Source organism: Onychomys torridus, chromosome 18 (genome assembly GCF_903995425.1).
Source record: "Onychomys torridus chromosome 18, mOncTor1.1, whole genome shotgun sequence".
Taxonomy (NCBI): Eukaryota; Metazoa; Chordata; class Mammalia; order Rodentia; family Cricetidae; genus Onychomys; species Onychomys torridus.
In genome coordinates, this window is record NC_050460.1 from 35126521 (window position 1) to 35139274 (window position 12754).

Below are 12754 nucleotides of genomic sequence, written 5' to 3' on the forward strand. Positions count from 1 at the left end.
AAACATGTCCTATCTGTCTCTTATCTGAAAGAACTTGCCGACCTCTGCTCTAGATCCTAGAGTGATGCTGAGAAGTCTAGTATTCATTTAGTCATTGATAAGAATTGGTCCTTTAATCACTGGGTTTACCAGTTGACTGGTATGATAATGACAAAATGCACATGTGCGCATGGGCACACACATATTTACACATGTCACAGCAATTCAATACTGTAAACTTTAAAATGCCTTTCTGAAAGTAGTTTGTGCACAAGCCTGGTGAGCTGGAGAGGGCCCTCAATAGGTTTAGAAAGAGCACACAGAGGACAAATGCCAAAACGTCACCTTCAGAGGATAGACGTGGGTCTGTAAACAGTGTGCCTGGTTTAGGAACCTTACTCCTTTTAGTTTGGTCCATTTGCTCCCTCTCTTGAGTCTGTTTCTGCTGTGAAAAGGGGATTAGCCATTCCTGCCCCTGCAATTGTTTTGAAGGTCATGAATGGAGTGATTGCAGGAAGTGCCTGGCACGGTACTTCCATCTATCCCATGCTTAATAAATGGGGCTAGCATGACGGCATTCACAATAGCCGCTCCCTCTGTGGTCACGCGGAGCATTTCTGAGTATGTACTATGATTAGCCTGTTCCGACTTCAGTAAATAGCTTAATGCGGTAGGGACTGCTCAGCTCTCTCCTTTACAGATGACAGGAACAGAAGAAACTGACCCAAAGTCTCAGTTTGCAGAACAACTGTGATATCGTGCCCTGTGTCCATGTTTGTCTACTCATGATAGGAGCTGTAAAATTCCACCCTTTAATGAAGTGTATTTGAAGACAAGCCACTGGCTGTCTGTTTTGTCTGTGTCGCACCCAGAGTGCGATTGTGATGTCACTCAAGGGTATGTTTGATTACTAAAAGCTTTGATCACATTTTCTTTTTTCCTCCCTCCCTTCCTCCTCCCTCCCTCCCTCCTTCCTCTCTCCCTTCCTCCCTTCCTCCTCCCTCCCTCCCTCCCTCCCTCCCTCCCTCCCTTCCTTCCTCCCTTCCTTCCTCCCTTCCTCCCTCCCTCCCTCCCTTCCTCCCTTCCCTCCTTCCTCCCTCCCTCCCTCCTTCCTTCCTTCCTCCCTTCCTCCCTCCTTCCCTCCTCCCTTCCTCCCTCCTTCCCTCCTTCCTCCCTTCCTCCCTCCTTCCCTCCTCCCTTCCTCCCTCCTTCCCTCCTTCCTTTCTCCCTCCCTCCCTCTCTCCCTCCCTCCCTTCCTCCCTCCTTCCCTCCTTCCTTTCTCCCTCCCTCCCTCCCTCCCTTCCTCCCTCCTTCCTCCTTCCTTTCTCCCTCCCTCCCTCCCTCCCTCCTCCCTCCCTTCCTCCCTCCCTCTCTCCCTCCCTCTCTCTCTCCCTCCCTCCCTCCCTCCCTCCCTCCCTCCCTTCCTCATTTTTTTCTTCCTCAACCCCTCCGCCTCATTCCTCCTCCTCCTTTCGACAAGGTTTCTCTATGTAGCTCAATCTGGCTTCAAACTCATAATCCTCCTGTCTCAGCTTCCCCAGTGCTGAGATTACAGGTACACAATACCATGCATGGATTTATCATGGTTTAGAAAGCAATATTCTTGAGGACATGTTATGCTGAGGATTGTTCTCACCCTGTATACTTCTCCTGTTTTACTGGAGGCCTTGCTCTCGAGGGTTCTGTTTGCAGAGAAACTACCAGACTCCGTGTCCACATGAGAAGATGGACCCAGCTCCCCTGTTTATTTACTTAAAAATGTTCTCTCTTGTAGTAAGTCCTAAAATTGAAATGATTTTTAAAGAAATTCCTGCAACCTGCTCCCTTCCCATCTTTGTTCTTCTTGTCTTCGTGTTAGATCTTAAATATATTTGTACTTAAATGGCCTAAAATAAGTTAATCTTAAAAAAATCAGATGGTAACAGATTCCTTTTCCTAAACTGGGTATGGGGGCGCATCCATGTCCTCCCAGAACCCAGAAAGCTAAGGCAGGAGAATCAGGAGTGTAAGGCCAATGGAGGCTACATGATAAGATCCTGCCTCAAGAAAAAAAAATCATTTTCCTCAAAATTCAGTTAAAAGTGTGCCCCAAAGACAAAATTGTCAATGTAAACATGTACCAGAGAAATTCTTGGGTTGTAGGCTCTGCATTGATTGACAGTGATGGTATGATCCGCGTGCTTGAGAGTCATGTTATTCTATGATGTAACTTTATTATACATTTCCCCTCAAGGGCTCTGTCCTCTTGGATAAAGGCAATAAGAAATTTCTAAGAGCAGGGGACCCCACACGCTTACTGATAGCCAATACATCCATGGAAGACGCGGGCTATTACAGATGTGTTGCAACATTTCTCCACAAGGGCAAGGAATACAATGTCACTAGGAATATTGAACTCCGGGTCAAAGGTAAGTACTTAACCACTGAGGTACCTGCCATGCCCAGAAGCAGCATGATGAGAATAAATTCAGAATCACATTGAAGCCCTCAAATTTGACTTTGGCATAAAGGAAAAGAAAAACATGTGTGTCAACTATTCTAAAGGTTACTAAGACATGTGCAAGATACTTTGAACAGTATCTACCAGGGAGTTCTGAGAGAAGGAGAATTAATTCTTGGGCAGGTAAAGGGTTAAAGTGGGTATTTGAAAATGGCAAGCCTTAAACTCACCACTAGAGGAGGCCAAACCAAGGTGTCCTTCTGGAAAATGGAAGGTGTAAACTGAGCTGGTCAGGACACACTTGCCATGCCCTAGTATATACTTCTAAGGTACCAAGATTTTACTGTGGTGGTTCTCCGCCTGCGGGTTTGACCCCTTTGGGGGTCACACACCAGATATCCTGCGTATTAGATATTTACATTAAGATACGTAACAGTAGAAAAATAGCAGTTATAAAAGTACTAATGAAGTTGTGTTATGGTTGGGGGTCACCACAACATGAGGAACTATATTAAAGGGTCTCAGCATTAGGAAGGTTGAGAGGCACTGTTTTGCTGGGTTTTTGGCCAGAGTGCTATGCATGGACATGGCCTGTTCAAAGTGCCCTGGTTGTTGTCTGTGGAGCATATGTCTAGTTGCCCTTCGTTCAGGCTGAGCACTACCTGACTGAAAGTTGACCGCAGAAACCTGCAGAATCTTGATTTTTTTTCCCCTCAAAGAATTGGCATGTTTGCACTGGCATAATGAAATATATTGGGGATAGGCACAAGTTTAAACGTGACATTGGTTTATGCTTCACATATATTTTTATGCATAACTCAAAGATAGTTGGATGTGATGTTTTATTATTGTATTTCTTCTTGAGACAGGGTCTCAGGATGTACTTAGAATGACTATGTGGTCCAGGGGCTATAGCCTGGCTTCTAACTAGAGAACCTTCTGTATCCTTCCCATGTTGAGATTACAGATGAACGCCACCAAGATGGCTATCACAGTATTGTAAATAACTCTGTGCATAAAACCTGGAGAATATGCAGTATTTCTTTATACCGAGGAGCAGACACAATTGGAGTCTTTAATTAAAGGCGGACTTCAGAGAGCTTTGGAAACATTGGGGGTTAAATAACTTCTGTGAGGAGAAAATAACTTCTCTCACAGAACCCAGAGATTCATTTGTATCATAAGGAATATCTCATCCTCCATGAACCCAAGCCTCTGGGTTATGCTCCCCCCCCCCCCCATCCTGTGAGAACCCATTCACAACTCCTTGCTTATTTCAAAGTAGTGCTTGAGAACATTCTTCATGGCTTGTTTGTGTGATACTGCGTAGAAACACGAGGGGGCGGCAGACCTGCACTTTGTACTGAGCGGTGAAACTGTGGAGGCTCAGTGGTTCTCAAACAGTGGCCTTGAACCAGAAGCTGCAAGGTTACCTGAGTACACCTCACACACAGAATCTGAGTAGTCCCCACGCAGGAGAATCTAAGGTCCTGTGCAGATCTGCTAAACTGGAGCTTGGGAGTTGAGGTGCTGAACTCTGCATTTCCCAAGCCCTTCCCCGTCAAGGCCTTGCAGTTGTACCCTCAAGTTGGGGAACCATCCTTGACGCTGGTCTTTCTCCCTTGATTGTCCCAGCCTTGCTATAGGTAGCAATGTCACTTTCCCAGTGGAGAAGCCATCTGTCTGCCCCTTAAGCTTCACTGCCAACGCAGCAGGTCCTCATTTCAGTGGTAATTTAGGTGCTCTTTAGCAGACGAAATGGGACTCTCGAGGCCAGTTGAGGGATGGCTTCCAACCTATCCCTCCCTCCCCAGCTGTCCTTTCTGCTCCATGTCAGGTGCCCAGTTCCTCAAGCTGGTTCAAATCCCTCAGAGGTCCACTCCAGCCTCCCTAAAGAGTTTATCTCCTTAGTGAATAAGACATCAGTGACCAGTGTGGGATTAGTCTCATACACGGGCAACTTTCCAACCCCTGTGCCTGCTCTTGAAGAAGTGAATCTTTAGTGTTGATGGGTAGGGCAGACCTTTAGGCAAAAGCCATCCTGTGGATATCATCAATGTGCATTCAGGAAGCCTGGGAGAGGACTAGCTAATTGTTCATCACAGAGCAGATAAAAAGACATCTGTCAGGGGAATGTGTAACTGTGGCCTCTTCCAGTAATATCTCTGCCGGGAAAGTATTGGCTTAAGATGCTCAGTTTTACAGAGAGCCCATTTCCGTTGCCAGACAAAGGCCAATTCTCGAAATGCCTGGCCACATGGGGAAGGATCACTTAATTAACTAAACAATGGAATTCGAATCTCAGCTCAAATCTGAGCCTTCCCTAATGCAATCTTTTCTTTCCCACCTTCTCAGAAACAACCACGGAATCCATCCCTGTGATTATTTTTCCCCTAGAGACAATACCAGCATCTCTGGGTAAGCATCCCATGTGCCTGTGGCGGTGCCAGAAATTATTGGAGGTTTGGGGGCCTGCATCTGCTGACCACACCATGCCTTTGGGTGTAGAGTGTTCGAGGGGAGCCCAGAAGCCACAATATGTAGGGGCTGACATAAGCAACACAGGGGACCTCTGTCTTTGCCTACTACTTTTAGGATTACATTTGAGAGCAATGATACTTTATGTTCTCAAAATTACACCTACAAAAACCTAAATGTAATGAGGCAAATGATTTGGTCACAGTTATTCACTGTAGGAAAGAGTCCACAGAGCTGGTATCTTTAGTACATTTAACTTAATTCATGCTCTCAATATTTAGGAGCTGCTCAGAATCCCTGTAAGAATCCATTTGTCAAACAAAGCTAGCAGCAGCTGCAGAGATAGTTTCCAGATATCAGAGTAGCTGCTATAGCCATTCAATGGTCTGATAAAAAGGGGTTTCCATTTTCACCCTATGCTGCTGCAGGATGTCCTGACCAACACACTTGTTGGATGGTCCATAGTGCACGGCCAGTGTAGGCACATGAATGAACTGCACTAGACCCTTTTTGATGTTCATAGGAGGGAAGGGCTGGCCATTTATTGAGCATCTACTCTGACCAGTGGGCGCTCATGCCAACACCAACTCTAGAGGATGGTTTTATTTCTACTGTTTACCACTAGGAAAAGCCACGGAGGAGTCATGGAGATATAGTGCACTTCAGAAACTTACACTTAGTATCAAGTTTGGATGCAGATTCTGGTCTGCATACCTGGGAAGCCAGCTGACATGTACATACCCTTTTTATGTGCTTGTTTTTAGTAATATAGGTTTTTCTAGTTCTGATATTCATTCATTAAGCCCTGGCTTCAGAGTCCTTTTTAAAATAAAACATTATTATTAATTCTGTTTAGTGTTGGATTTAAATACTAAAGTTTAACCCTGAGGCCATAAGAATAGGGAGCTCTCGTGCAGAAGTTGGAATTGGTTGTATCCTTTATACTTGCCTATTGACCAGCTACTTGAAAGCCAGAGTAGTGGAGACAGTGGTTGGTACTGCCTGGCTCCCAGGTTCCTGGATCTCAGGTGCTACCCAGCTATCTAAGTGAAGCCTAGTCCCAATCTGCTGCTTTGAAGGCACTGCAGTGAGTAATGGTGTCACGTGACCTCTGTTTATTTGTTTTGTTTTGTCCCAGTTCTGGGCATAGGGCCAGACTTTCTCTACATTAGGCATGAACTAGATATAATGGGCTATACTATAGCAAGGGGTAGGGATGGTGAGTGTTTAAGGTCACAGGGACAAGAAGTGATAGAGGAAAGCTGATGCTCTCTCTGAGTGTGACATGGGACCAGACCTACTAACAGGCAAACGGCAGGAGGTGTATCTTAGGAGGAAGATCGGAGTGAATGGGATTTGCTCATCCTTTTCACTGTCTACTCTTTGGTGACTCAGAAAGAAAGATGACTTCCTATGATTGAGGCAAGGCATTGGCACCATCCTGTTTCACAGCTGTATAGAAGTCGCTGTCCTTAGAATATGCAGTTGACTTTCAAAGGGTTAATTCTAAACTTGGGCCCTCTTGGAATGGAGCCTCCCATTGGGAAAGAGTAAAGACTGGCAATGGGCCAAAAGAAAGAATCATGTATGGCTAGATTATCTGTAGTTAGAATCAGTGTGGAAATAGACAGTCCTTGACCATTAAAGGCTTGAACATGAGTGGCCTTGATGGGGTCATTCAAGTACACGTGCTTTGGGGCTTTTGCCTGCACAGACCAGTGGAAAGTCCTGGAGACATTTGGTAATATACACCAACTTTACTTGGGCAGAACCATTTGAGGAAACTAAATTTCCTCATAAGGAAGGGATTGACTTGTGAGGGGTGTTTGAGAAGACAAGGGAGGCCCTGTGTTGAGAGCTTTCTGAGAGATGTGAAGTAAAGTGGCCCCTTTCCCTGCTGAGTTATGATGGCTGATGTGTTATATCTTGCTATACCCAGGGTCAAGACTGGTAGTCCCGTGCAAGGTGTTTCTGGGAACTGATACATCTTCCGACACCATTGTGTGGTGGATGGCTAACAGCACTTTTATCTCAGTGGCCTACCCAAGAGGCCGTGTGACCGAGGGGCTATACCAGTAAGTGGGTGAGGGTCTTCTGCTGTGATGTACTTCCTTCTGGAGGTAATGGTACAATCAGGGCCTGTTAATATGACATAAAAGTTATGTTTAAAAAGGTTACAAACTGTTGGGGATTTAGAACTTTAAAAAGTGAATTTTGCCAAAAATTATCTTGAGAATCAAACATTCTCTAGACTTTTATGAGTTGCAGTTTACTAGTTGACTCTTTGAACATTCATTTCTTGATTTTTTGCATGTTTAAAATATTTCAGAGTTGGTATATTTCCATTTCTTACTCTGTCACATTCATTACACATAAAGATTTCATAAGCCCTCATAAACAGTGTGAGGCTTTGCCATAGTATCTGTATTAGAATGGTAGCCTTGTAGCTTGGTGTGTTCTAAAGGAGAGAGGGAGAGAGTGAGAAAGAGAGAGAGAGAGAGAGAGAGAGAGAGAGAGAGACAGAGAGAGACAGAGAGAGAGACAGAGAGAGAGACAGAGAGAGACAGAGACACACACACACACACACACACAGAGAGAGAGAGAGAGAGAGAGAGAGAGAGAGAGAATAGAATATGAATTAGTTGTGTGTAAGCATCCATCTCTTGGATAGGTTTTTGCACTCTGAAAATTGACAGGAAAAGAGACAGATGGTCCAAAATTTCCCCTACTTTTTAAACTGTAGTCTTGATACTTTAAATTAGCCTGGACTTGTGTTTGTTACTCTTTTGCATTTTGGGGAGGATTAACAAAAAGTTCTTCATCCATTAGTGGATGAAGATGATGCATGGTAGCTTAATCATTTGCTTTCAGTTCCTTGTGGCCAAAGACTTAGTCACAATAAATGTCCAGTGTTCATAGACTCAGACCGCTTCCTGAATAGTTCTAGTTAACACATCTGGGATGCCTTTATTCTTATGAATGGATAGTAGTAAAACATCTTTGGCTTCTGCTAACATTACAAATGGTAGCCACCCTGACGAGTGCCTTCCCTGGGCTGGCTGTTGCCTCTGACCTGGATTTGTTTGTGCCATGAGGGTAGCAATAGCAGAGGGAGGACACCTCTGAGGGGGGCTGGGCTTCTGGAAACTCCCCTGCCTCACCATGCAATAACTGACTGGTGAGAAAGCCAAATTCCCCACACTAGAATTTTCTGTTTCCACTTGATTATTGAAGATACTTTTGTTCTCTCCCAAACCAAGAGGAGAGTTTGTGTTTTCATTGTTAGCAAATGTTCTGTTACAAATGAACAGCATCTTCAAGGACACCTTGTCCTCCAGGGACAGGCTAGAGGGTCTCTCAAATGAGAATCAAACATGATGACAAGTTCTCCGAACTCCACAGAAGTCATGGTCAGTTTATATACGACAGATGTTTCTAATTTGAGAGTGTTTGCCTGGCTAGCTTGTAAAAGGCCGGTCTACTTGCCATATACACATCAGGCTTAATCAAATGTTTGCTCACCCAGCCAATATTCAGAGAATGATGAGAACTACGTGGAAGTGGCCCTGATTTTCGACCCAGTCACAAGGGAGGATCTGAACACAGATTTTAAATGTGTTGCCAGGAATCCATGGAGTGTTCAGTCACTCCATACCACAGTCAAAGAAGGTATGTATTATCTGGGGGACATTGAAAGGAAAACCAACTTGTTGAATGCTGGACAGAGCTGCACACTGATGAACCTCAAGTGTGTGTGTGTGTGTGTGTGTGTGTGTGTGTGTGTGTGTGTGTGTGTATTGCACATACATGTCCATGTGGGGGTGTGTATATGAGTGTAGGGGTTAAAGATGGATGCTGGATGTCTTCCTCAATTGCTCCCCACTGTGTATTTTTTGAGACAAGAGTCTCCTACTAGATATAGAACATATTGATTTGGCTAGGCTGGCCAGCCAATAAGCTCCAGGGATCTGCCCTTCTCCACCCACCCAGATGAGGTTATAAATGTTTGCACCCAGCTTTTACGTGGCTGCTGGGAATTCAAACTTAGGACCTCATGTTTGCACAGCAGACACTTTACTGACTAAGATATTTCCCCATTCCAAAACCTTTTTTTTGACACATGTATGTGTTGTAAGTGCACATATGTATGTGTGTTCATATGAGTGCATATGCAAGGGTAAGTGCGTGTGTGCGTGTGCGTGCATGCGTGCGTGTGTGTCTGTGTGTGTGCGTGTGTGCGTGCGTGTGCATGTGTGTCTATGTGTGTGCGTGTGCGCGTGTGTGTGTGTGTGTGCGCGTGTGTGTGCATGTGCATGTGTGTGCGTGCGTGTGCGTGTGTGCGCGTGTGTGTGTGCGTGTATGTGTCTGTGTATGTGTGTGCGTGTGTGTGCGCGTGCGTGTGCGTGTGCGTGCGTGTGCGTGCGTGCGTGTGTGCCAGAGACTGAGTTTTCTTTACCCACTCCCACTTTATTTACTCAGCGTCTGTTACTCTAACCCAGAGCTCATTGCTTATAGGAGTCTAGCTATGCAGCCAGCTCCAGGGCTCCCCTCTTCTCTCTCCTGGGTGCTGGGGTTATAAGCAGGCTGCCATGTCCACCCTGCATATATGTAGGTGATGGGACTTGCAGTCTGGACTTCACGTTTGCAAAGGTAAATACTTCACTTACTAAGCCACTGCCCTGACCTCCAAACCTCTACTTTGAAAAAGAATTGTCAGTAGGGTGGACATTCAGCATCGGGAAATTATACTTAGATAAAAAGAGAACTAAGTTGCAATGATTTTTAGAAAACACACAAAAATCTGCAATGAACTGAATACCCTGTGTCCTCTTGGGGCTGTGCCTTGAATCACCAGGTGTTGCTGACCTCACACCTCACATGGTCTCTAGACAATGATACATCATTCTTTATCTTGAACTTGACGTTGAAAACCTCTACCTTGCCTTGTGAGGACCAGGGTTTCAGGGCAGCTGTAAGGTCAAAGCCATCAAACAACAGGAAATAAATGCAGTATACAAAGATATTTAAAGGAGACAGAAAACAAATCTCAACGATTTAATCTTATTGTTTGAATGGCTAGGAGGAAGGTGAGGTGCAGTTAATGTAGTTAACAGCCCTAGGGTACACTAACTTGCAGGTCACAGTCACTCTGGAGAGGAATCCAAATGCAGCCTTTGGAGCAGGCTGCACCGGTCAGTGAAACGCCTTTGTTCCACATCAGTTTGCATGCCTAGGGAGGCAGCTGTAGACATACTTTAAATTGGGAAGATGATGATTTCACCAAACTTTGGAATGGTAACTGATGCTGAGTGCATCTCCATGTGAGCTCTGTACCCTGCCAGCATCCACCCACCCAAGCCTCTATTAGACCACAGGCACATCTATTACCTCATCCAGGTGCCTCCTCTTCACACATTCTCCCGAGCTGCCCCAGATTGCAGCTACCCTGGCACCTTCCAGCTTGAAGGATGGATAACTAGAGCTTGTGTGCCTGGGGTGGTGTCTCAAGTCATCCCAGTGCCATTCAAACTGGGAGGGCCTTGGTGATGTATAGATTTGGAAATCAGAGTCCCATAGAAAGTGGCTTCCTCATCTGGGGATCAGATTAACAAAGGAACCTGGACTGTGTGTGGTCCCTGCCCTGGAGTCCTTTTACATGTTGGATCACCAGGCCAAAGCAGTGTGTTTGTCCCTGGGGTGGCTGTGGCTGCTTCTCAAGAGCACATTAGGATTAAGAGGTATATACAACTTGTTTTTCAGAAAATTACAGCTTCATATGGTTCTCATCCATATGGAACTGTAAGCCAGTGTGAGAATCCCCCATGGAACTGGCTTGAGTTCCTATTAATTCCCGAGCAGAGCATGGCAAATAATAGCTCCAAGTGTGCAATCTGACACTGGGGAGAGGTTCAGCAGGAGAAGTGGACCGGAGTTCAGATGCCAGGCATCCATGTAGAAAGGCAGCAATGGTAACATGGACCCTAATCACAGTTCTGGGAGGAGGTGACAGAAGAAGCCTGGGACTCACTGCTAGTCAGTCCAGCCAGTAGATGAACTCAAGTTCAATGAGAGACCCTGTCTACAAAACGTAAAGTGTAGAGCGATAGAGGAAGACACCCAAGTTAGTCCCTGGTCTCTGCATAGGCACCCACACATCCCCACATATGCCCACCCCCACTGACCCTACAGTCCTCTCCACATACACATCTACCCCCATGCATACCCACATATATTCATCCACACACATACCCTACAACTATCACACTTCACACACACACACACACACACACACACACACACACACACACACACACCTACCAATGTGGAATCCTACATACCTATAACCCTAGTCCTTGAACTGAACAGAGGGGGACTCAAGAGTTTGGGGTAGACTCTATCTAAAAAAAAATGTAGTGGAATTCTGGCCTTCTCAACATATCTAATAACACCATTTTCATAGATACTTTATTGTTGTATTCACAATCTCTTCTTGTCCATAGCAGAGATGTCTAGCATTCAAATATGTTAATAACTGAACCCAAGAAATAATCTTGGCATCTAAGGTTCTTTAACTAAAAGTTTCTTGTCTTTGCCTCTTTTTCCCATTTAATCCCCATGACACCTGGGGTCACTGGAAAGGTACAGATTGTCCCCTGGCACATCATAGACGGCTAATGGAGACACAAGCAAGCTCCATCTTACATGCACTGCTCTCAGCTGATACAGTCCCATGGCCTCGGCTCCTTACTTTGTGATGTCCTTTAATCAGGGTTTGCCCACCTTGCTTGTTCTCTGATATCACAGACATCATCCTCAAAAGGCTTTGGCTTTGGTGTAAGAGACAAACTTCCTAGAAATCAGTGCACATTTATCAAGGAAAGCAAAGTCCGATTTGTTTCTTCCCTGCCGCCCTGTGCTGCCCTGTTCTGCAGCGAGATGCCCCCTCTCACATCCTCTCTCCTCTCTCCAGTCTCCTCCTCATTCTCCTGGGGCATTGCGCTGGCACCCCTGTCGCTGGTCTTCCTGGCTGTGGGGGGAATATGGATGCACAGACGGTGTAAGCGGAGGGCTGGGAAGACACATGGACTGACCAAGCTACGGACTGACAACAAGGACTTCTCTTCTGGCCTAAACCAAATAAAGGAAATGAAATAACACGAGGCAGACCTGTGTCGTCTCTTATGGAGGTGGGTGTGCCATTTAGAGGTTCTGGTTTTCCCTCTGTTGCTTAGCAAAGCTCCTTGTTTGTAGCAGATGCTGGAGGTCCACACTGCACACTTCTTGAAAATCATTCCCCGGAGCAACCACGCAGGCAATAGGGGCAGCCCTGCCCTTTGTGGTCCATGTATGAGAACAAGGCATGAGGAGCCACAGCAGCTGTAGAGGTCTTGTGGAGCTTGTGCCCACTGGGCCCGATCCTTAGTACAGTGACTTCCTTTCTCACCCCTCCAAACAACCACTAAAACATGAGCCATTAGTCTTGAATAAGAGTGAAAACCCTCCAGCATACCTTGAAAGTGTAGCCACTCTTTTAATTAAAGTGTTCTAGAAGTCTGTTTGGTTAGGTTGATGGGCCCTACTATAGGTACAAAGATGCTTAAGGCTTAATGTGCCTTTAGAAAGGGTGATTTTAATTTGGATTCTGGAAGGATGACTTAGAAATACTCAAACAGGAGGGTCAGTAAGGATTAGTGGTTCAAAATTAGCAATGATCTTTTGCAGCAGATAGAAACCACCACAAGACTGCTCAATTAAAACTGCAGAGAACAACTGCCTGTAGAGGCCCATCTCCAACTGATCCATCTACAACACAGCTCCTAGACCAAGGCTCAAAGAACACCTCAGAGAGGGAGTAAA

General features: G+C 45.5%; 1 protein-coding gene across 2 annotated transcripts in view; it reads left to right on the plus strand.

Annotated features, from left to right (window-relative positions):
• The window catches only part of Il1r2 (interleukin 1 receptor type 2), a 38124-nt gene extending 26072 nt beyond the window's left edge, over window positions 1-12052 (plus strand). For both annotated transcript variants that reach the window (XM_036168193.1, XM_036168192.1), the window contains 5 exons: window positions 2213-2387; window positions 4775-4837; window positions 6837-6972; window positions 8424-8566; window positions 11868-12052. In XM_036168193.1, the coding sequence (XP_036024086.1) occupies window positions 2213-2387; window positions 4775-4837; window positions 6837-6972; window positions 8424-8566; window positions 11868-12052 (702 nt within the window). The remainder of the gene's footprint in view (window positions 1-2212; window positions 2388-4774; window positions 4838-6836; window positions 6973-8423; window positions 8567-11867) is intronic.
• The last annotated feature ends 702 nt before the right edge of the window (window positions 12053-12754 follow it).